Source organism: Mauremys mutica, chromosome 2 (genome assembly GCF_020497125.1).
Source record: "Mauremys mutica isolate MM-2020 ecotype Southern chromosome 2, ASM2049712v1, whole genome shotgun sequence".
Classification (NCBI taxonomy): Eukaryota; Metazoa; Chordata; order Testudines; family Geoemydidae; genus Mauremys; species Mauremys mutica.
Window position 1 is genome coordinate 72537356 of NC_059073.1, and position 23915 is coordinate 72561270.

General features: G+C 41.7%; 1 protein-coding gene across 3 annotated transcripts in view; it reads left to right on the forward strand.

Moving 5' to 3' along the window:
* The window catches only part of RB1CC1 (RB1 inducible coiled-coil 1), a 179118-nt gene that overhangs the window by 110181 nt on the left and 45022 nt on the right, over window positions 1-23915 (forward strand). For all 3 annotated transcript variants that reach the window (XM_045005840.1, XM_045005841.1, XM_045005842.1), the window contains 3 exons: window positions 17523-17682; window positions 20284-20392; window positions 20528-20768. In XM_045005840.1, the coding sequence (XP_044861775.1) occupies window positions 17523-17682; window positions 20284-20392; window positions 20528-20768 (510 nt within the window). The remainder of the gene's footprint in view (window positions 1-17522; window positions 17683-20283; window positions 20393-20527; window positions 20769-23915) is intronic.

Sequence of the window (23915 nt, forward strand, 5' to 3'; positions counted from 1 at the left end):
ATATTGTTATCTGGTACCTGAAAACTCCTTTAAGAAACAATATTCCCTTTTTGGCAACCAACCACTCATTTGCTGGCAGCAGATAAACCTGCCACTTGCTAGCTGTTCCATGATAACTTACCTGAAATATATCATCTTATGCCTCTGAAAGGAAGTGTGAGTGTGGCAACCAGAAATTCATTAGGTTTACAGAAAAAAGAGATCAAATGTTGTTTTTGTTTATGTGCTGTGCAAACTTCATTTACTTTCATAGTCACATAAATATAACAGAGGGCAGTATTTTGTTATTTATATTGTTAGCACTTAGTAACCCCAATAAAAAAATCTCATTGTGCTGGGTATAGTACAGATGAGTAAGAGAAGCAGTCTCTGAGTTTTCAGTCTAGATTTGATGATGTGGTAGGTAGACAAAACAGACAAATGGGCTTGGAGAGTAAGTTGAGAATATGAAATACCAATGAAATAGAGCTCAGCAGAAAAGCAAAGTGGCCCAAGATTTGGATACATATTTAAATTAGATCTTCCTTTTCTTTTTAAATGTCAGTGAGTGTGACAGAGTTCTAAAATTACTGCTTCTCTAAATGTAGAATTCAAAAATATTATATATTTGCATATGATTTGTTTGCAGTACAAAATTTTAAAAAGGTGAAATTTGATTTAAATACTAGTCTTATCCACATCAGTTTGATTTTGACACTGTCATTTGTATAGTGAAATCTCTAACTATTGTCAGTACTACATATAACAAATTTACAATAAAGGTTAAGTTTAGAAAGACAAGTACTCCTTAATTCAATGCAGCTTTAATTCAGCCCGTTTATACACTGTGGTAGTCTTTAATTACATGATCACATACTATTTTTTCCATAGCTCCCCTGCCTCATTCAGTGCTCAGGATAGGTGATGTTTACTGAAGGGGTAACAATCCTTTACTACAGTGGTTCTCACACAGGGGTATGCGTAACTCTGAGGGTACACAGAAGTCTTCCAGAGGATACATGAGTTTATCTAGATATTTGCCTAGTTTTACAACAAGCTGCATAAAAAGCACTAGCGAAGTCAGTACAAATTAAAATTTCATACAATGACTTGACTGTTCTACTCTATAGTCTATACACTAAAATATAAGTGAAATATTTATATTCCAATTGATTGATTTTATAGTTATATGGTAAAATGAGAAAGTAAGCAATTTTTTTTCAGTAATAGTGTGCTGTGACACTTCCGTATTTTTATGTCTGATTTTGTAAGCAAGTAGTTTTTAAGTGAGGTATAACTTTGGAGTACGCAAGACAAATCAGACTCCCAAAAGGGGTACTGTAGTCAGGAAAGGTTGAGAGCCACTGCTCTACTGAGTATTAAGTGACCAGCAGTTTTTCAGAGGCTTATAACATTGCCAAATTTGGGTGCATTTTCATGAGGGTGGCAAAAGAAACATCCTTCATATTAGTGTGACACCCTGCCAAATATCATATTCTTGCTCCCAAGGCCAGGAGGTGGTAGAGCTTCTCAATGAAATAGTTGTAGGAATTAATATAAGCAAAAGAGTGTCATCCCTAATTTCACTTGGGCATGGCTGAACTAGGAGAACTGCAACTTTCCAAAAAAATATTCAACCTGAGGCAGACACTCAGCATAGAAAAATTCAGGCCAGACAGTTAGTTGGGCGAAGATATAATTAATTAAAAACAGGATCTTTATAATAGAAATTATTTGGCAAACTTTACTGTAAGCTATCTATATTAGACAAGTTTCCTTGAAAAAGCTATTAACCAGTGACTAATAGGAAGCTTTCCATGGCAGTTGTGGGGGATGTGTACACCTGCTCATATCACCAATAAAATTGCTATGATGGGAGATTTCCCAGAAGTGTTAGGGCTTGTCTACATGGATAAATTAGTGAGCAGCAAGATAAGATATAAATTTACAGTGCACTAGCTATTTCACACTAACTCCCCATGTGGACATTCTTACTGTGCACTAAAAGTGCCTTTGTGTGCTTTAGCTGAATACTCTTTAAAGTGTACTAAGCTAAACCGCCCAAGGCACTTTTAGTGCACAGTGTGCCCACATAGGAACTTAATGTAGACTAGCAAGTGTATAGTAAATTCTACCTTAATTTGCTGTTCACTAACTTCTTGTGTAGACACGCCCTTAATGTAGTCAGAAACACAGATGCGAGCTCTTTTACTGGATTCGTCTGTGTGACGGGATGACTCAGGAGATTAATAGGATATGGAGAATTTCATTAGAAGATCACTAGTTCATTTCTGGACTATGGGGTAATGACAAATAGAAGCAACTAATGTCTGGACAGAAGCCCATATGTACAATGATTCTGTCCCATTCCAGTTCTTATTGGATAGGGTTTTTTCTCCACACAAGAAAAATTGCCCTCCAAAATTTAACTGTAATTTGCACCCTTGTTGGCCATCTTAGAAAGGTGAAAGATAATTCAGTCTTCATACCAAGACTAACTTCAAATGTCTATTGGTAGTCTCTGTAGAACATCATTGAAGCACATTAACAGGCAGTATGGTAAAGCTTTCCCTTTCTGTGTTTTCTTAGTCCATGAATAAACAAGCAACACATAGTGTAGAGAATGCTACAGAAATGTCCAGGATGGGGAAAGTTTTGCAAATAGAGCAGTTCTCCCACCCATTATGAATCATGTAATGGAATCTTTTGTGTTCATGTAAAACAGAAAGGTCCTTATTTGTAAGGTCTCATCCCAAATATGCCCACGCTGTATACTGCACTTTAATAAATAAATTCCCTTCACAAATGAAGAGTTGAGTTGATTGCATGATTTAAACTTGTTCAAGGAAGTCTAGATATTTCAAATCAGGTTCCTAGCTCATTAATCCATCCATTCTGCATAGGTGTGCAAGGGGAGGAAAACGGGAAAGCAACACTTATCCAAACTTCTGCATGTACAGAAAGCAGTGTGTGCAATATTTGCTATGATATTATACATTCATTGTTTTGTTTGTGTACAGCCTAAGGTGCTGTGTTTTTTTAATAATCTAGCTCTGCAAATAGTGCATAGTTAAATGTTGTTGATCTGAGCACCATATATTCAAAGAATGATGTACAATTTTTAAAGATATATTACTTTTTTAGATTAAAGGAGTTATGTGCTTTCACATGTCTTAAGTATGTTCAACTTTAGGCCCAGTTCCGCTCCCATTAAAATCAATGGCAAAACTGCAATAAGTAATGGTGGCTTGCTTCATCTTTCAGACACAGAAATGTACTCAGTGGGTAAACAGTTTTATACTTTTTTTTTTTGTTTTGAAGCCTTTTAGTGGAAAGTTCTTTTAGCATGAGTAAAGTACAAGAACAAAAGTAAAGAGTGAACAAATTTACAAGTTAGTATTCTGTAAAGTCTGAAACTTTGAATCTCTGTTGGTAAATTATGGGGAGTGCGTAAAGAAGTTTCGGTTATTTGCATTGGCACTCCCACCCCACTTAGCATACCGCAAAGCAGCATGGGATGATTATTTTCACAGCTGTGGGACCCCCAATTTCGTTGTTATTGGGGCAGGAGCAATGAAATGGTGTCACCCTGATTGGGTAAATGGGGAACTACAAAATTGTCTTGTGATGGGGGGTTTCATTGTCAGCAGGATAGCGCTTGCTAGACGGGGGACATGGGTTCCAAAACCCATTGGGGAGAGAGGCTGGGGACAGGTATCTGTACTTGGTGGTGCAGGCTCCTTGTGTGAGCCAGAAGCACCAGTTCCACCTATGCTTCTCTCCACTGTGGAATGTCAGAGTTAATTTTTGATTCCTTTAAGAATCTAGATGCAGGTTACTGAGCTGAACTCACTGGTACTGGGGCTCCCCTACTATGAGCTGGAATCACTGAAGAGCTGGACTTGCTGAGCTGAGAGCACTGTGCTAATGAGTGGAGCTGAAATCACTGAAGAGCTGGACTTGCTGAGCTGAGAGCACTGTGCTGATGAGTGGGGGAGCCTGAAGCAATACTGGCAGAGCGGAGTGGAGCAGTTTGTGCAGCCACTGGGTGAGTGGAGCTGAGCAGCTCGTGAGGACGGCTGGAGCGGATCACAGGACAGCTGGTGGACCAGAGCAGCTGGCAGAGTGGAGCAGCCCACAGAGTAAGCGGAGCTGAGCTGTTTGCGGGGACGACTAGTGGAAGCAGAGCCCCACGAAGAGGCAGGGCAGTTGGCCCCGAACCACGTAAGGTGCCCCTTTCTACCCAGGCTGGGGAGGGGGACCTCTGCAAAGAGACTCTTGAACTCTGGGCTGCCTGACCCGGGACAGAGACTTTTGAATTGTGGGACTTTTGGGACTGTGGGTGATTTGGGGGGTTGCTGGACTCAAGGGCCCAGAGACAAGGACACGGCCCAAGTTGCTGGGGTGGGTCTTTGCTCACGGTTTGACCTATGAACTCCAGTTGAGGTATTTTCCAAATTTCATGCTTGTTGTTGTTTATCTTATGTAATTAAACCTTTTCTGCTACACCAAGAGTCTGTGCTTGCGAGAGGGGAAGTATTGCCTCCTCGAGGCGCCCAGGGGTGTGTGTAAGATTTTCCCAGGTCACTGGGTGGGGGCTCGAGCTGGTTTGCATTACGTTGTGGGGAAGGGACCCCTAGGTATTGAACCTGGCCCTTGCTGCTATCGTTTCAGCCTGGCAGAGGGGTTACATTTTTGGGGGCTCGTCCGGGATCCTGGGTCAGTACCCCTCGCAAGCACATCTTGAGTGATCCATTGAATTGGGAAAACTGCAAATTACCTTGTTGTTTTGACCTGTTGTATTTGGAACAGATTAGAGTTTGTATAATGGCCCTACTCTTGTTAGAGGACTGGTGCAAGGGGATGAATATTGACCCCAGGAACAGTCTTCTGGTAACGGGGGTGCTGGAGGCAGTTGATGAGGGCTCAATAGAACCTACCTTAAGGTCATCCACTGAGTACCTGCGTAAGTGCAAAATGCGTGGGCGCATGTTTGTGAGGGAGGAGGGGGCTTTTGCTGTACTGTGTGAGCTGCCCTCGGCTGTGGACCCTCTACAGGTTCCAGGCTCGATAGCAGTGGAAGATGGTGAGTGGAAGGTAATAACCACTGGGAGCCAGCCCTCACCAGCCCCTACCCCTGATGTAGAGTTTTTAAAGAAAATGTCGGCCTTTTTGGGGAAAGAGGGAAAAACTTTGGCTGATATGGCGGGTCTGTTGGGCCTTAAGCCGGAAGCCCCACAACAGGAGCCTGCTCCTTCACCTGATGAGTGGGTGAAGGCTTTGGGGCGAGCATTAGAGAAAGTTATGCCACCCCACCCTTGAGTCCAGCAACCCCCCAAATCACCCACAGTCCCAAAAGTCCCACAATTCAAAAGTCTCTGTCCCGGGTCAGGCAGCCCAGAGTTCAAGAGTCTCTTTGCAGAGGTCCCCCTCCCCAGCCTAGGTAGAAAGGGGCACCTTACGTGGTTCGGGGCCAACTGCCCTGCCTCTTCGTGGGGCTCTGCTTCCACTAGTCGTCCCCGCAAACAGCTCAGCTCCGCTTACTCTGTGGGCTGCTCCACTCTGCCAGCTGCTCTGGTCCACCAGCTGTCCTGTGATCCGCTCCAGCCGTCCTCACGAGCTGCTCAGCTCCACTCACCCAGTGGCTGCACAAACTGCTCCACTCCGCTCTGCCAGTATTGCTTCAGGCTCCCCCACTCATCAGCACAGTGCTCTCAGCTCAGCAAGTCCAGCTCTTCAGTGATTTCAGCTCCACTCATTAGCACAGTGCTCTCAGCTCAGCAAGTCCAGCTCTTCAGTGATTCCAGCTCATAGTAGGGGAGCCCCAGTACCAGTGAGTTCAGCTCAGTAACCTGCATCTAGATTCTTAAAGGAATCAAAAATTAACTCTGACATTCCACAGTGGAGAGAAGCATAGGTGGAACTGGTGCTTCTGGCTCACACAAGGAGCCTGCACCACCAAGTACAGATACCTGTCCCCAGCCTCTCTCCCCAATGGGTTTTGGAACCCATGTCCCCCGTCTAGCAAGCGCTATCCTGCTGACAATGAAACCCCCCATCACAAGACAATTTTGTAGTTCCCCATTTACCCAATCAGGGTGACACCATTTCATTGCTCCTGCCCCAATAACAACGAAATTGGGGGTCCCACAGCTGTGAAAATAATCATCCCATGCTGCTTTGCGGTATGCTAAGTGGGGTGGGAGTGCCAATGCAAATAACCGAAACTTCTTTACGCACTCCCCATAATTTACCACCAGATGTCAGGGTGGGGCTCATCCTGACTCTGCTTACATCTGTACAAAAGTTGCAATGATTTTTAAAAGTGCATATTGTCTGTTTTATATAAAGGGATGGGAATTTTGATGATTTAAATAAAGGTAATCAAATCTAGGTTTTTCTTTTTTCTCTCAAGCTGCATTAGTTTTAGACTTGTTACACTTAGAGTCTCAGATTTATTTGAAATACCATTATAGTTGATAATGAATGAGGTCACATAGGTCTGTAAGGAAAGGAGGAGGAAAGGGGGAAATGAATTCAGTGGTTCCTTTTATCAGTTGCTTAAATATAGGTTATAAATCTAAAAGAGCTCTCTTGGTGATTCCAGCATTAGTAACTGAGAAATGCAGCTAATCAGTTTCTTCTGCTCATAGGCAGCTATTGCTTTGGTTGCAAAGAAAATAACACAAGTGCAGTTTGAGAATGAGAAATATGCATTAAAAATATGCTAGGCACAGAGATGGGAGTGGAAGAAATGCTTGGGAGAGATGCACAGAAACTGAGCATCATGACTAGCATGGCAGGGTATGTAATAGGAGACAAGTTTCAGTAATTATTTTACCTTGATGCAGGAAGATTTTGAAAGGTCTAGAGGTGTGAGGAGAATGACTCCAGATTGTGAACTTTGGCAATGGAGGGTAGAATTGCCAGCAGTAATAGAGAATTGAGGAGGGGAAGAGTGTTTAGGAAGAAAGATGACTAAACCCAAATTCTTTATTGATATTAAGGCTAGAGCTGATGACGTACCTTCCATTGATATGTTTCAGACACGATGATATGTAGGGCTGGACAGAAAGAGGGAGGCCAAGAGTAAAGCACATTTGGAAGTGGTCAGCACAGAGATAATAGTTAAATCTGTGTCTGTGCACTGTAAATAGGAATAAGATGCACAAAGAACAGGTATCAACTTACGACAGAGGCTTGTTGGACCCCATCAGGAAGGGGCAAAGGGAATATGAGGGACTGCTAGGGGAGATGCTTAGCGGTAGTCAGATAAGTAGGAGAACAAGAACAGTGCCATGAAAGCCAAACTACTAAATTATGAAGATACTTAAGAATATGGAGGGGGAGGAAGAGGAGGAGAATGAACCATAAGCCCCATGACTTAACCAAAGAGAAATTGCGGATAATACATACTTAAAATAAAACCCAGTCACTTTACAAAACACAACAGTCTGAAATATCAATATCAGAAGCACTCATCATCATCAATAAAATGTAACAATATTTGAAAATAGCTTTTTAATTACGATGCATGCTTCTGCCAGTGCTAGCAGGAATAGACATGTCTCTGAAGAGTGGATGTCAGAATTTATGACATTACAGATGATAGAATTGAAGTCTCTGAGATAGAACTGTGGAAGCCTACAGTAATATCCCTGAGAAGCCCTTTTTCTGAAGGAAACTTTTTTTAATGACTGGCACACATCATCTTAGTTCATTGATGTGTTACCAGAGCTGATGGCTGTACTTCACATTTAAATTTTTGAGAGATTTGGGACTTAATTATTAGGAATCAGTGTTATATATAGTTATGGATGGAGCAGAACTCCTCAGATTTTATTAATCAAAAGTATAAATCTACTTTTCTATCCTGTCCACATTCAGCAGTCTTCATACTGGATTTTCATCTACTTCCAGAGGTGGAGACAGAGACCAGACATTTTTCATCAGTTATATTCCCAGGTTTAGGACTGTCCACTAGGAAAGCTTGCCAAAATTCTTTGCTTTCACATGCTGATACAAGGAAGCCTGGAATCTGCCTGGAACAGTCTTTAATATGTAGAACATTTTAATTCCATTAAGACTTTTTAAAGAAGTAAATAAGCTTCTTTTTGGCAATTTTAAAATTTTAGTGCAAATCAATTATAGATTATACTCGGGGCAATTCTGTGCCAAAAAAATTAAAAATTCTGCACATAAGTGTTTTAAAATTCTGCATATCTTATTTGTCAAAATAACAGAGTATAATCTTACCAATTTCAATTATTTTGATAATGTATTTCAAAATAAATGTCAGCAAGCGTGTCTGTAACAATACAGAAAATAATTTAAACTACAGTACAGAATCTTATTTACCACACCCCTCAGAAGCAGTGCAAAGGTTTGAGGGAGTCAGGGATAATGGAGAAGCTGAGGGACAGGGAAGTAATTGCTGAGGAGTAGTCTGGGATTGAACCTGGAGGGATGTTGGGTGTGTGGAGGGAAGTATGGAACAGGGTTGTTTGTTTTGGTTTGGTTTTTTTTTGGGGGGGGGGTGTTAGGGATTGGGGAGCCTCCTCCATGCCAGACCCTGGCTGACCCCAGCCTCTCCCAGTCAGTCAGGCCCATCTGCCTCTTTCCATGTGTCCCTGGACCCCCACTTAGCCACCCCTTCTTACCCTGTCCTCATGTGTCCCTGCAGCTGCACTCAGGCACCACTCCCATTCAGCTTCACTGCAATCCGTCCCCCGCACTAGCCCTTCTGAACTCCAGTCCATGTGACCCTAGCAGCCCTGTGTTCCCCACGCTGTCTCTCTCCCCGCCATATCCCGTCCTCCTCATCTGGCCCTGCAGGCAGGGCACAGTGAGGAATGCAGCTTTGCTCCCTATCCATGGCGGGCTGCTCCAGCCGGTGAGCCAGCTACCCTCTGTTCAGGTGCCACAGCAGCCCGTGGTAGGCGAAAGGCATAGTTGCAGTCCTCTCCAGCAGAGTCTTTTCTGCAGAGGAAGAAAAACGTCTGCAGGGAACATGAATTCTTCTTGGAGTGCTTGCTCATGTCAATTCCATTCTAGATATGTGTGCGCCCATATGCACAGTCGTCAGAAATTTTTGCCTTAGCAGTATCTGTAGGGTTGACTGTAGCACCTCTTGAGTACTGCCCTCATGCGTTGGTATATTAGGCGCTGCCGACCCTGTGCCCTCTCATTTCCTTCTTACCGCCTGTGATGGTCGGAGTACCTTGTCTTGCATTGCAAGAGCATTAGCAGTTCTTCACAGCCGATTGTCTGTCTTCTTTGTATATAGTTTGTAGGTACTTGGTTAGCCATTAAGTTAAGTGATAGGTTAGTTTGGTAGTTAGAGCCCCAGCTGGACTTCACCCTGGAGCGGGGCATGCTGTGCTCTCCTGGCTTCAAACCATGCTCATCATGCAACAGGCTGATGCCTGAGTGTTCCCACAACAGTTGTTTGAAGTGCTTGGAGGAGTCCCATTATAAAGGACAAGTGCAGAATCTATAAGAATTTTAACCCTAGAACCCAGAAAGAGCAGGATATCTGCTTGAGGGCCCTCCTCATGGAGGCTGCACTTCACTCCCACTTGGATCCCACCCTGAGCACCTCGGAATCGGTGCAGAGCACACTGCCAGCACCAGGCTCTGCCCGGCACCATTCTCCCTCACCCATGCCGAAAAGAAGAAGATGCCCCCCGGCACCAGAAGTGATGGGGGCCTTGGGGCAAATTATGTATGTCAGGTCATGTGCCCGACTCGGGGCTTCCCCAGTGGCCAAGAACAAGCAGGCCGACTGACACTACAGACACTGCGCCAGGCACCAGACACTGCTAAGGCCCCAACACCTAAGTGCAAGCCGATCATGGGACCGCCCCATAGGGCAGTAGAGCACCCTCAGTCCCCAGACCGCAGACGTACATCCCTATCTCTGTGGCCTAGGACTCCGGTATCTCATCTCCGGTCAGAAAACCCAGGTCCCTGATGCCCCACTCTCCCCCTACAAGACATGGGACACTGGAATCGAGGCACTGGTCCCCTGTGCCACCGGTACCGGTGAGTGTGACTCCCATATGGCTTTATGGAAATATGCATATGAATGTATGTATATAACATAACTAGAATGTGTTTTATACTACATATGCCATGTAACATATCTCTGTAAAGGTTATGAGCTATTGAATCTATTAATCCTATTTGTATGCATATATCATTTTTTTATTTAAATTTATGAATATTGGCTGCATACTTGTTTGAGTCTAAGTAGGCTGTAGTGAAGCAGTTGGTCAGCTCCCTGAGAAGACTATTCTCAGTAAGTGCCCAATCCCAAAACACTTAAGCCAACAATGAACTTGGAGACACCAATACACATCTGGGCTTTCCCAGGAATGTGGCTGGGCTGGTGAGAAACTCAGTCATGCATGGACATGTGACTTGCCCAGGTGGCTCCAAAACTCCCTTTTGGAGCTGGACTTTGCATAGGAGAGGGGAGGGGGTCTCCACCCACAAAAAGAGAGTCTATTTAAGCCCATGGGAGACCCCTCCATTTCTTCTTCAGCTGGCTAAAGAGAGAGCCTCTGCACCCCCCAGGATACTTGAAAGAATCTGGAACAAAGGACAGTGTGCAAGACCCATTTTGGACCTGCATCGTCTCAAGAAGTCTCTCAAAAAGTTGAAGTTTCGCATGGTCTCCCTGGCCTCGATCATCCCCTCCCTGATTCCAGGAGACTGGTACCCCACCCTCGACTTGAAGGTCACGTATTTCCATTTTATCAGGGCACAGGTGCTTCCTTATTTTACACTGGGCCAGCACCATTTCCAGTTCACGGCATTGCCATTCAGTCTCTCGTCAGCCCCCAAGAGCATTAACAAAGTGCATAGCACCAGTGTTGTTCAAATTTACCCGTTCCTCAACGACTGGCTATTAAAGGGTTGATCCCAGGATCAGGTGCAGCAGCATCTTGATCTAGTTTGTTCCACCTGTTGCGACCTGGGGCTGTTAATAAATGAGAAAAAGTTGACCTTAATCCCAGTACAATTCATAGAGTTCATTGGAGCGGTCCTCAACTCTGCTCAGGCCAGAGTCTTCCTCCCCAAGGCTCAGTTCCAAGCCATGGTAGACCTCATCTTGTGCATGCAAACCCACCCTCTTCCCACCACTCACATGTGCCTGCACTTGTTGGGCCACATGGCAGTCTGCACTTATGTGGTCCAGCATGCACGGCTCCACCACAGGAGATGCAGGCATGGCTGGCATCGGTCTACATCTCCCAACAAACACAGTATAGACTGTGTGGTCAGGGTCCTGGATCATGTACTGTCATCACTCACCTGATGGCAGAGTCCTGCATTGATGTAGGAGGGAGGCCAAGAGTAAAGTCCTCCACCCCCGTGTCTCCGATGCCTTGGACCTAGGGTACGGAGCCCATCTGGGCAATCTCAGCATGGAAGGTTGTTGGTCGAGTTATGATTGCTCCCTACGCATCGTCAGAGCTCAGAGCAGTTCGCCTGGCCTGACAAGCCTTCCTTAAAAACAGGGTGGTCCAGGTCCTGCCGGACAATACAGTGGCTATGTTCTATATCAACAAGCAGGGCAAAGCCAGATCATCTGCCCTTTGCCAGGAAACCCTCAGGCTCTGGAACTACTGTATACATACCACATGGCACCCATCTCGTAGCGCTCCCCCCCCCCCAGGGCCTGGAATGCTTTGGCAGATAACCTCAGCAGGATCTTCTCATCTCGCCATGAGTGGTCCCTCCACCTGGAAGTGATCAGCTTCATCTCCAGAGGTGGGGAATCCCCAGGTGCATCTGTTCGCGTCCAGGCAGAACAGGAAATTACATGTTTTCTGCTCGATTCAGGGGATCGACAGACTCCCTGTTGGATGCTTTTCTACTCCCGTGGTTGGGGGCTTTGTTGTACACCTTCCCTTCAGTACCGCTGATTAGAGTCCTCATAAAAGTCAAGCAGGACAGGGCAAAGGTGATTCTCATAGCGCTAGCTTGGCCGTGCCAGCATTGGTTAGGCATGTTGCAGTCCTCTGCATCTGAAAATGGCGGCACTGCACCTGATGGTTTGGCTGCTGCATGGTTAAATGTGGAGGAGCAAGAATGGTCGGCTGCTGTTCAGCAGGTCCTGTTGGGCAGCAGAAAGCCTTCCACCAAAGCAAGCTACCTGGCCAAATGGAAGTGGTTCACTTGTTGGACCTCAGATAAAGGTATTCGGCCCAAGCAGACTTCGCTGCAGTTGATCCTGGACTAGCTTCTGCATCTCAAGCTCCAAGGCCTATCTCTTTCATCTATCACGGTCCACTCGGCCCCTATCTTGGCCTTCCATCCACCGCTTGACGGTAGGTTGGGTTTCGCCCAGGACATGACTGCCAGGCTCCTAAAGGGCCTCAAGCACCTCTACCCGCACATCAGGGATCCTGTTCTGTCATAGAACCTGAATCTTGTGCTGTCATGGCTCACAGGAGCCCCCCCTTCGAGCCTTTGGCTTCCTGCTCTCTCCTTCTCCTGTCCTGGAAGTTTGCATTTCTAGTTGCGATAACATCCACCAACCGGGTCTCTGAGATTAGGGCGCTTACCTTGGAACCCCTCTATACAGTCTTCTACAAGGTCCAGCTATGACTGCACCCGGCTTTCCTGCCCAAGGTGGTCTCACAGTTTCATACAGGCCAAGACATTTACTTATCTGACTTTTTTTTTTTCAAAGCCACATAAATAGGAGGAGGAGGAGCATAGATTGCATTTCCTAGACATCAGGACGGCACTTCTGCATTGAAAGGACCAAGCCATTCTGCAAGTCGGCGCAATTGTTCGTTGTGTCGGCTCAAATAATTTCTTCTTGGATCACTTCCTGCATTGGCTGCTGCTACGATCAGGCAAAGATGCTACCTCCAGCAATCGTAACCACCCATTCAACCAGACCGCAAGCTTCCTCGGCAGTTTTCCTAGCCCAGCTGCCTATCCAGAACATCAGTAGGGCTGCCACCTGATCGTCCGTCCACACGTTCACGTCCCATTACACAATCGCTCAGCAGGCCCGGGATGATGCTGGTTTGGTAGAGCAGTACTGCAAGCCGCTAGACTGTTGATCATAGGGCATGTATTTGCTACCTGATTGTTCTTTCGTATTTCAGAATTATTGGACAGGTGCTTTGGCTTTTGGTTCCCTAAAAGTCCCAGCTTGGGTGTTTAATCGCAGTACATGAGTTGTAATTTTCTGTATCACCCTCTGTTTATTGCTCACTAGCAATTTGTTTATGATGGTGTAAAACAAACTATGCACAGCATGTGTCCATCTGCTGGCCAGCTAAATGTTTTTCTCAACATGAAAAATAATCAGTGTTATGGAGACATTAGTAGTGACTCAATAGTGAAATTTTGAGTTGAATTTTGCAATGGAAGCAGGGATTCAACCTCTTGGTGACATATGAAACACAAAAATATTCTCTCCAAAATTACAACACTTAGAAAATGAATTTTCTGATAATTTATGAAAATAACTTACTTTAGGATCAATGGTCACCTTTTCCTGTTCTTCATAACTGAAAGTTTTCTCCTTCAGTGGAAACCATAATTGTCCTGTAGTGGCACAATACAAAGCTTTCACTAATTTTTCCCCTATAGTTACTTGCATCTTCTTGTCAACTGTTTTAAATGGGCCATTCTGATTATCACTACAATTTTTTTCCTCCTGCTGATAATAGCCCACCTTAATTGATTAGTTTCGTTAGAATTGGTATGGCAACCCCCATTTTTTTCATTGTGTGAGTGTATATAATATACATATATATATATATACACACACACATACACATCTTCCTACTGTATCTTCCACTGCATTTGATGAAGTGGGTTTTAGCCCACAAAAGCTTATGCCCAAATAAATATGATAGTCTCTAAGGTGCCACAAGTATTGCTTGTTTTTTTTTACTTTTGATGAAGGCATTTTAGTGTTTGTGGACTCATACTGATTAAACTGATATTTAAAGACTCATTAGATTACATGTTATTACTTGTATTCAGGTTTAAAAAGTTGATGACCACTTTCATTATGGAATGTAGCAAAATCTTTTTTCTTAATTTCCAGCCTTTCTTCCCCAGAAAATACACTATTTCGCAATCTTCCAAGAGTGGAAATTTAGAGAGAGCCCTGAATCCAGAAGAGGGGAAAGTTTAAATAGCATCTTAAAATTTTTCGAGAGAAGTGTAATTTTTTTTGCTTACTATTTATAGAAGGAGAACCTAGAATAAGTAAGGCCAGGTCTACACTACAGATTTATATCGGTATAACGACGTAGCTCAGGTGTGACAAATCCACTCCCCTGAGCGACATAGTGATACTGACCTAAACCCCTGTGTAGACAGTGCTATGTCAACAGGAAAACATCTTGCATAGAGAATCTACTAGTTTCTGCAAATGCTCACTTTTCTGAAATTCAGTGGAGTTTCTTTGAGGAAAGTCCAAAAGGAGTAGATTATCAAGCTACCTATTAGAGGCAGGTAAATATACTCTTACCATTTAACACTGATTTACAGTTTTAACTTTCCTCTCCCATAATGATATTAGAAATAGTACAGGGAAGTAAAAAAAAAAAAGTTTTATAAATGTGTATATTTTAGTACGTCAGAGTAAATAAGAAATCAGTGTTACAGTTTCATGATAACTATACTTGTGGTTCCCCCTCTGTTGTCTCCCGAGGGCACCCATTTAAGGGTTTCTAATTCCCAGCCATTGCCTCTCTTGGGCAGAGACCTGTATCTTTCTCACTCCTGACTGGGGTTTTAAGGCTGCACAGCTCCCTGATTTTACACTGAGATATCCCCAGCAAGCCAGACTGCCTAAACAGGCAAGTTCCTACATTTTGCTCTCTCTCCGAAGGCTATATGACCAGTCTATTGCCCGCAGCTATAAATTACCACACAGCTTCTTTATTCTTAAGATAAAAGCATTACAGAGAAAACATAAAAGCTGTAAAAGAACCTACACATATTTTAAAAGCTTACCAGAGGTCACCCATCAATTTTATGGGGCCCCAGTGGGTCAAGTCACTCCAACACTCAAGGATTTTCTCTCTTCCCTCCCACCCCTCTTGGACAGAAGGTCCTGTCCATTTGCTGGATCAGAGAGAAAGCTCTGAGTCAGTTTAAACATAGGCTATTTATTTATTTTTGTCGGTCTCTGGAGAATCCAAGTTGAACTATTTTATGCATGCCCCCACAGGAGGTGGTAACTCTGTCAGGCTTATAAGCTTGCTTATTTGCCGTAATCACCACTAACTGTTTTAATTCCTGGAGAAGCTTCCCCACAAAGTAGAATACAATCACATATAAGCCACTCTTTTAAAACAAAGGGCCCCCCAAAAGTTGCTCTGTCTGTCACAATTAAGTTGTATTTGTATATATAAATTCTAAACTTGTCTGAACATTGACAAGTTTAGAATTTATATATAAGGCCCTACTTAATTTGTGATATTGCAAATCCCGCAATATTAGACTTCCATCGCAGTTTTGATTTTAATTAGCTTACTTCGCACAGTCCACAATTTAGCATATATTTTGAGGTATGCAACACACACTTTTTCCCCATTATTAAAGTAGAACCCCATTTATCTGAGCTGACAGTGGCTGAGGCTTGGGCTGTCAGCCCTGCGAATTAATGACTGGAATATAGTTGCAGCAAAATGTCTCGTTATTTAAAAAAAAAATAGCAGGCATAATATTTGAGTGCTTATATTGTTCGAGCAATTTTTTCTTAAACAAATAGGTCTTCCCTGGCTTTTCCAAATTACTGCAATTAATAAAGGTCCATTATTACTTTTCTGCAATTTTCCATGTCTTGTCCACAACTCAGCTACAATTATTTGACAATCATCCCGTGATTCAAATAGGGCTTTAATTGTATAACAGTGAGGAAGAATATTCAGTTGTGTCGCACAGGGAAAACCAAATAACTTTCAGTGTGATACAGTGGGTCAAAAACAATGAGTTAAACAGTCTGTCTGCCTAGGAACCTAAATCAGTAAGATTAAGAAAAATCAGCCAGATTGTAAAACATTTATAATTTAATGTAGGTTAATTCCTCCATGAGTAGCATCTCCCATGCTTTGCATGAATAATTGCTAAAAGTGGGACTAGAGAGGCTCCACTAGCATGCTGTAACAACCACTTTTATAGTAGTCATGATTGACAGATCAACCTTTCGCAGTAGCTGGATGGTATTCATACCAATTTCCATACATTTAAAAGTGCCAGTTGTTAAGTTACAATGCCAAATGACATTTATATTAATGTTCTTTGTTTTAAGAAGTCTTTAAAAAGAATAAATTCTGCAAAACTTATCCCTATAGTGTGAGTTCTTCTGTTCAGGCTTAAATTACTATTACCTCATCCCAATCATAATTGTTACTATTCTATTTTTTTTGCTCCTACAGTTACGTGGTTGGCTTGAAATCTAAAAATAGAGTTTAATAAATGAACCCTTTATTTAGGAGTGGCAGGAAATTTTGAATTGCATCCCTGGCTTGTACCATTTGAGGGAAAGTTTAACTTAGATGTTTTAACATGTTTGTGTACATTTCTAACAGCATTGTTAAGCAACACAAACACTGAAAAAGTATGTAAAAATATTCTGTGAAACTTGTGCAAGAGACCATCACCCTGACTAGAAAACCTGTTGTAAGAGATTGCCTCAATCTCCCCATTTTGAATAAATTTCGACTCCTTTTTATGTTAGAAGACTGTCTTCATTGAGAAATCAGTTTTTGTTGGTTCTTTCAAATGGCTTTTTAAGACAGGTGTCACTGTATAATGGAAGTTAGATTTTAAAAAAGGTACATTCTATGATTGCAGCGGGAAAGGCATGTATCTCTAAAGATATAGTCCACCAGGATTCTCATTCCTGAATTTCAGTTTCTCAGGACTTCCCTAGCTTCTGGAGTTTTTTCACCCCTAAGGACAACAGTAATCATACGGAATGTAAACCAGACTGCTTACTGGCAGTTACCCACAATCCTCAAAGCTGAATTTCTGCCCTTGGAACCTTTTAGTCAGTTCCTTTTGAGCACCATCAAATGAAACATGCTCAGGAGCTGTCTCTTTTATGTCCCAGTCTTCTAGCCAGTCTGTTATTAATAAATAAGAGCTCACTTCAGCACTTTAATGACTTTCAGTGACTATCCTTAGTCTCTTGAGACTTATTTCTCAATGCTTTGCTGCTTGTTTTGACACCTAATTCCTATACTTCAAAGCTTGCTTTGCAATTTAGTGTTACTTTTCAGCAATATAATGCCTATTTTTAGCACTTTCATGCTTACAGACCTAAACACTTAGCTTTGATGCCCATGTTTCAGTGCTGTTGCTTCATATTTCATGGCTTCAGGCCATGTCCATGTAGCCGAACAATGACTGTAATGGACAAGCATATCCACTGCTCTATCTTCCGAGTAAGGAAGGAGCAGGGACTCATCAGGTTTTTCTTTGCTTGTGTTTCTGTTCTTGAACTGTATTTCTGTAATGCATATTTAAATTCTAAAAATTTTCTTTTAAAGTCCTTCCACTGAATTATCTGCTGCATCAAGCTTGGTTATTGAGCTTCAAGAAAAACTTGAGGAAGAGAAAATAAAATTTTTGGAGCAACTTGAAGAGCAAGAGAAAAGAAAGAATGAAGAAATGCAAAACTTTAGAATGTCTCTGACTGCAGAACAGCAGGTAAAGGAGTCATCAAATTTGATATGTTCTTTCTGGGATTTTAGAGATTTTTTATTTTTGCCATCTCTAGTTTGCCATCTGGTACTTCCTAAATTCACATTGTCATCTGACAACATATTATATAAAATTATATTAAATTTCATGGTTCAGAAATGTATTGGACTTTTAAAAGCATGTTCTCTGGGACTTGGGTGAAAGGAGCCCAGTTTAGGGGAAGTGTTACTATGTCATTGTTTTTTCTATAAGTTTGTGTTACCATAACTCTTCTCCAGCCAAGAGGGCAAAATTTGAGCTCCAAGGTAAACTCCATTAAACATAACTTTGGATTAACTGCAAAGTATCTCTGAGCAATATTAAACTCACTCTTTCCAACACCAAGCAGTTCATTGTCACATGACTGTTCCCAAACAGCCAGCTCAGGTAGAAACTGAGTTTTAGAATCAGTTTGAACCTCCAACTTTGTATTTCACTGTAGATTTATAAAAATCTCTCTAGGCACCAATCCTATGCTAATGAGTGTCTAGTCAATAAATTAAAATACAAAACCACCAAAATAAGATTGGTCTCATAAAAAATATCCTCCAACTCATACCATCCCCAAAAGTATTTTAAAACCATTGATTTTGCAGCATGGTTAGAAATTGAACAAATGTGGGCTCTGGTGGACCAAGGGTGAAAGCGAGGGTTACAAAGTCAAGAACTCTTTGTGGAGCATGCCCTGTCTTGCAGCTTCATCTCGTTAATAGATTGAAAAGGGAGCTCCACTTGAGCACCTCTTCCGGCTTCAGCAACATCAGTATGGGACAAGGACTGAGGCACAGCACTATTTCTAGTCATTTGAGCCATCCAACTTTTTGGATTATAGCCATCAATTGCTAGGGGCAGAGATAGGAGAAGTGGGTAGAATCTTCATGGACAAATGAAAATTTTCTAAAAATGTGGGTCTGCAAATATACTGAAACCAGAGCAGATCTTACACAGTAAATAATCTGAGCAATAACGGATATAGAAGTGTTTGACATCTACATTCATTTTCAGTATTGTAGGCTGTGAATGGAGTGCAGAATGCCGCTGCCCATCCTTATGTCCTTTTTTAGAGGATTTTAATTAAGATTTCATGGTCACAGAACAGATGACAATTAATAATGTTCTGTACAATAAGTTGACTTTTTAATAAGATTTCTCTCACCTTAATGTGTCAATACATAACATGCCATTTTCCCCATCAGCAGCAGAGCATTTGAGGAAAGATTTCCCTTATGGCATTCTGTTAAAATCTCCACTCTTCTTTTTTTCAGGGCAGTTTGTTTTCACATGCTGCAAATCCCACAAAATGTAGCATCATTCCACTTGTTTAAAATGTATCATAGCAGTAAAAAATGCAGGAAGTGTATCTGATTGGCATAGCAATCACTGAACCTTTTAGGCAGTTTTCATTCATCCGTGTTCAGTATCTTAGAAAATTACTTGTTGGTTTAGTTTTTAGTGAACTATATAAAGTTTGCTTTATTATATCTATAGTAGACCCAAAATGTGCTATATACTGTACAGATAAAGGGAAGACAAATTCCTTGCCCCAAAGAGCTTACAGCTTTAAGGTATGCAGATAGATGATGACTAGTGAGAGAAAGGGATACAGCTTACTAAACAAGTCAAGGTGATGACTGGCACACATCTGTCTAGTTTAATTTCTTAATTTTTTTAATTATGTAATTATTACCTCCAGTTGCCCCTCTACTAGGTTATTAGTTGGTGATGTTCTTTTGTGTATTGCAGCAGAAGTAGATCTTAAAAAGGGATTTGAATGGGAAGCTGTAAGGTGAAGACAAGAGGTTTGAACTTGATACAGTGCAGAAAGGGAAAGCCAATGAAGTGATTTATGGAGGAGGGTGACGTGGGCAAATAATTGCATGAGACTGACTAGCAGTTGTTTTGTTAAAAGTTGTTAGTTTGTGCTAATGAGCCAGGACTCTTACTAATTTGTGCTAATTAGTCTGAACACCTGCTTGGCATTGGGAAATACTGCCTTCCAAAACTTCATGCAGTGCCCTGAAATCTATTTCAAGTTCATTCAAAGTATTAATATTTTAATGTGGTAATATGAATACCACTTTATGCTTATCTCTAATTGCAAATAACTTGGTTTAGTACAAGATCCTACAACATCCACTCTAGTCTTAAAGAATAACTGGTTCTGAGAACAGTGTGTTACTGGGTTTGTAAAGAACCAGAAATGTACAGATTCAGTGTTTTAATTTAATTGTATTTGTGTATACAAAGGGCCTTATTCACACCTGATATATTTCTTGTGATTATTTTATTAGGGCTACAAATGTACACCACACCTCACAAAACAAAATTAGAACCAGTCCTAACCCAGAAGTCCTCGTAATTGAACTCGAATTAAAACAAGAAGGGAAACATTTCCAGTATATGTATCGCTTTATCAAAAATGTACTTAAGCTGATTTCCTTGCCTTTCAGCTTAGTTTGGGAAACTGCAAATGGCAATACCGTGGGTTCTTCCTTGTTTTCTGTCTTGCATGTGTTGTTTTCATTTACAGTGTACTACTTCTGCCTAATGCTATTTCTGATTTTTCAGACCAATTTTAACACCGTGCTGACAAGAGAAAAAATGAAGAAAGAAAACATAATAAATGATCTTAGTGACAAATTAAAAACAATAACCCAACAGCAAGAAAGGGATAAGGGTAAGTAAATATTCTGTCAACACTGATAGATTTTGAAATAGTCTGTATTCAGTTTCAGTCCAAATAATTGTTATAATATTCTGAGCTGCTTTTTTTTTAAAATAAAATTTTTTACATGTTTCTATTGTCATCTAGATTTGATTGAAACACTTTCTGAAGATCGTGCTCGATTACTGGAAGAGAAGAAAAAACTTGAAGAAGAAGTGAATAAGATGAGAAGCAGTAATTTTATTCCATCAGCATATTTACCTACAGCTTCAGAATCTTGTGGAGCCTGTGCACCTGATCTCCCAGCTGAAACAGAAAGAGTGGCTTCAGAGATTACAGATGAAGGAAGGCTGGATTCAGCAATGGAAACTAGCATGATGGCTGTACAGTAAGCATATAAGAGGCATTATATTAAAATATGTAGACTATATTTAGATCAATACACCAGTGTATAGTTGAATATTTCAGTGTACCAATGAGCTGTTCAATGAACTTCTTTTTACTCATCTGATATTCTTGCTCAAAATGCCTTTTTTGAGATGCATGTATAAAATGTTAAAATGTCACCAGCTATCAGAAATGCATGTTTTTTAGTGATTTAGCAGAGAGAGAAGTTAGAGCAGTGGTTCTCAACCCATGGCCCAATCAGCACACAGCTGCGGTCCACGTGACATCCTCAGGGCTGTAACTAGGGTGCGGTGGGAGGGGCATTTGCCCCAGGCACAGAACCAGCTGGGAGTGGGGTGGAGTACAAATGGGGTACACAGGATCGGACTCAGCATCAGCTCCCCAGCAGGATCAGGCCCAGCGATATCAGCCATGTCCCCAAGCCCCCACCGCTGGGTAGGATCAGGCCCAGTCACACAACCAGCAGCAGTGTGGAAGTGAGGGTGGCAGTACACCATGCCATGCCACTCTTACAGTAAATGATGAATTTTTGACTTATTTTACTAATTTAAAATTCTCTTGGTATATATTTGCCAGTGTTGAAATGAAAGGTGCTGTATCGATTTGAATTGTATTGCTGTCATATAACAAATACTAATTTTTTTTTATAGTTGTATGGGTAGTATATATATTGTGTGGATGCAGCTCACGTAACACATAGAAAGCTGCATATATGGCCCACAATGGTAAATAGGAAGAGAACCACTGAGTTAAAGGCTAAAAAATGGTAAAGTGAAGACAAAATAGGCTTCAGTGAGTAGATGAATGTTTTAAAACTGAGCAGTAGAAAAGCAGTAATATACACTTTGTCCCACACACTCAGAAAGAAGGCAGACCAGATGCAAGGGATGTGATTGAATTAGGCTGCAACTCTTGCTATCTTCAATTCATCTGGGAACTATTTGGCAGTAACTCTTACGGGCAGGTCATCACTCCTTTCTTAATTATTTCCACCTGGTTGGAGGGCTGTTGTCATCCCCCACTCCTCCACACTTAGTAGCATGGTTTTAATTGGTTTTTGCAAGGTAGTGGAGGTGTGTCTCCTCTAGCTGGAAATTACACCTCCAGCTCCAGTATAGACCTAGTCCAGTGTAGACATAGTCTTAAGTCCACTTATAATTCTGGTTTATAAGGGAACTGGACCCCTTATGGAGCAAGTATCTGCACTGGACACCTGCCACCTGTTAAGTTGCAATATCTTGATTTTTACATTCTGACTTAACCTGTTGGATCCCTGAACTGCTCTGAGAAAGGGAAAAAAACATGCCCTGTACCAATAACTCTAACAGTGAAGGAAAAATTCCTTCCTGATCCCAAATAAAACAATGTGCATAGCAAACTGAAAAACATGGTCCTACCTTAATCCCAGGAGTGGGATCTACTAAACTGGATGCAAGAGGGGGCTCCAACCAGAGTAACAGGGCTCATATACCCTTCACCAGACGCACAGGAGCCAATGTCTTACCTGAGCCCCATCATTTAGGTGTTTCTCCCCCATCTCTTAGCCCTGAATGGGGGGCAAGATCATGAAAGGAGCCATTACCCCTTTTTCCTGCCAGTCCAGACAAAAATCCCAGCAGATGCATTCTGGTGCTCTATGGAGGACTGGCTGAGTATATGGTGCTGGCTCCTTGTTTGCAACTGCTAAATAACATTAAAAGAATGTAAAACACAAATATGTTGCTCATATTACTTTTCCATGGTCTGGTCTACACTACGGGGGGCGGGGGTCAAACTAAGGTACGCGACGCTGAAGTCGAACTACCTTAGTTCGAATTTCCTACCTGTCCAGACGCCGCGGGATCGAACTCCGCGGCTCCCCCGTCGACTCCGCCACCGCCGTTCGCGGTGGTGGAGTTCCAGAGTCGATGGGAGCGCGTTCGGAGTTCGAACTGTCGCGTCTAGATTAGACGCGATAGTTCGAACTCCGAGAAGTCGAACTCTCCGAGTCGACCCGGTGGGTAAGTATGGACCTACCCCATGTAAACAATTGCTGTAGTTGTCATAGGAAAGCTATTGAATCACCATTGCTAGGTGAGATGGTCATGCATGTTGGGTGTTGAGGAGAGATGATGAAGCCAGGCAATAGCAAATGGGTGAAGGAGCCTGGTCAAGACACTTCTTCTTAAGATTTATGCCCATTATTGCAAAAAAAAAATAAAAAAAAAAATTCAGGAACCTGGAATTGTAGCAGTTTTCCCTTTTTTAATCCTTTCAATCCGGTCATTTTTCTATTTATAGTAGTCTTACAAAAGATACTCAAAATTTGATAGTTCTTAACCATTTATAGCAAATGTTCATTATGCAGAAGCCACATAAAATGGAGACCACAACCTTTCTGAAATAGTATCTGCAAACTTTAAAATTTATTGTTTTACATTGTTATGAGTTGCTATGGCCTCCCCTGTTAAAATGTGCTTTGAAAGAAAAATCTCTTAAGTGCAGCTTATTTCACAGTTAACTGAAGAAATGCTAAATATAGAGGCGTTAGTCTATATCAGTAAATGACTAAAATTCTCAGCTCTCATTCATTTCCATGACTAATTATTCTTTTTTAATTTTTATTTTCTTTATTAAAAATTGCAGTTGTAGTGGTTTCCTCTGAGGCCCTAGCATCAGTGGGGTGATTCTTTCAGCACAGAGTCAATTAGGGTTACTGTTTCAGCCTTGAATCTGGATCCTGCATCTTCCTCATTTTGACAAGAAATACTGTTTGTTCTGAATTTTATAATTATTTCTAATATTCTTTCCTGAACACTTTCTATATAGTTAATCAGTTTCCTATATACGTCATTAAAATCAAAGTAATCTATTTTTATATACAATACTGGAAAAAGGACTAGTTTGTTTTTGTTAGTAATTAAAATAAGTTGCTTTTACTGGTGGGGAAAAAAATGTGTTCATCACTAACTAGTTTTCCTCTGAATTATCTAAACATTACAATTTAGCATTAAGAGAGTAGTAATTTAAAAAAAGTTCAAAACACCACAGTTTTTATTATGTAGATCTTTGACACTGTCAACATATGATTTCCTTTAATTATCTTTTACTGACCGAGGCTACAGTTGACAAATTATTATTGGAGAGC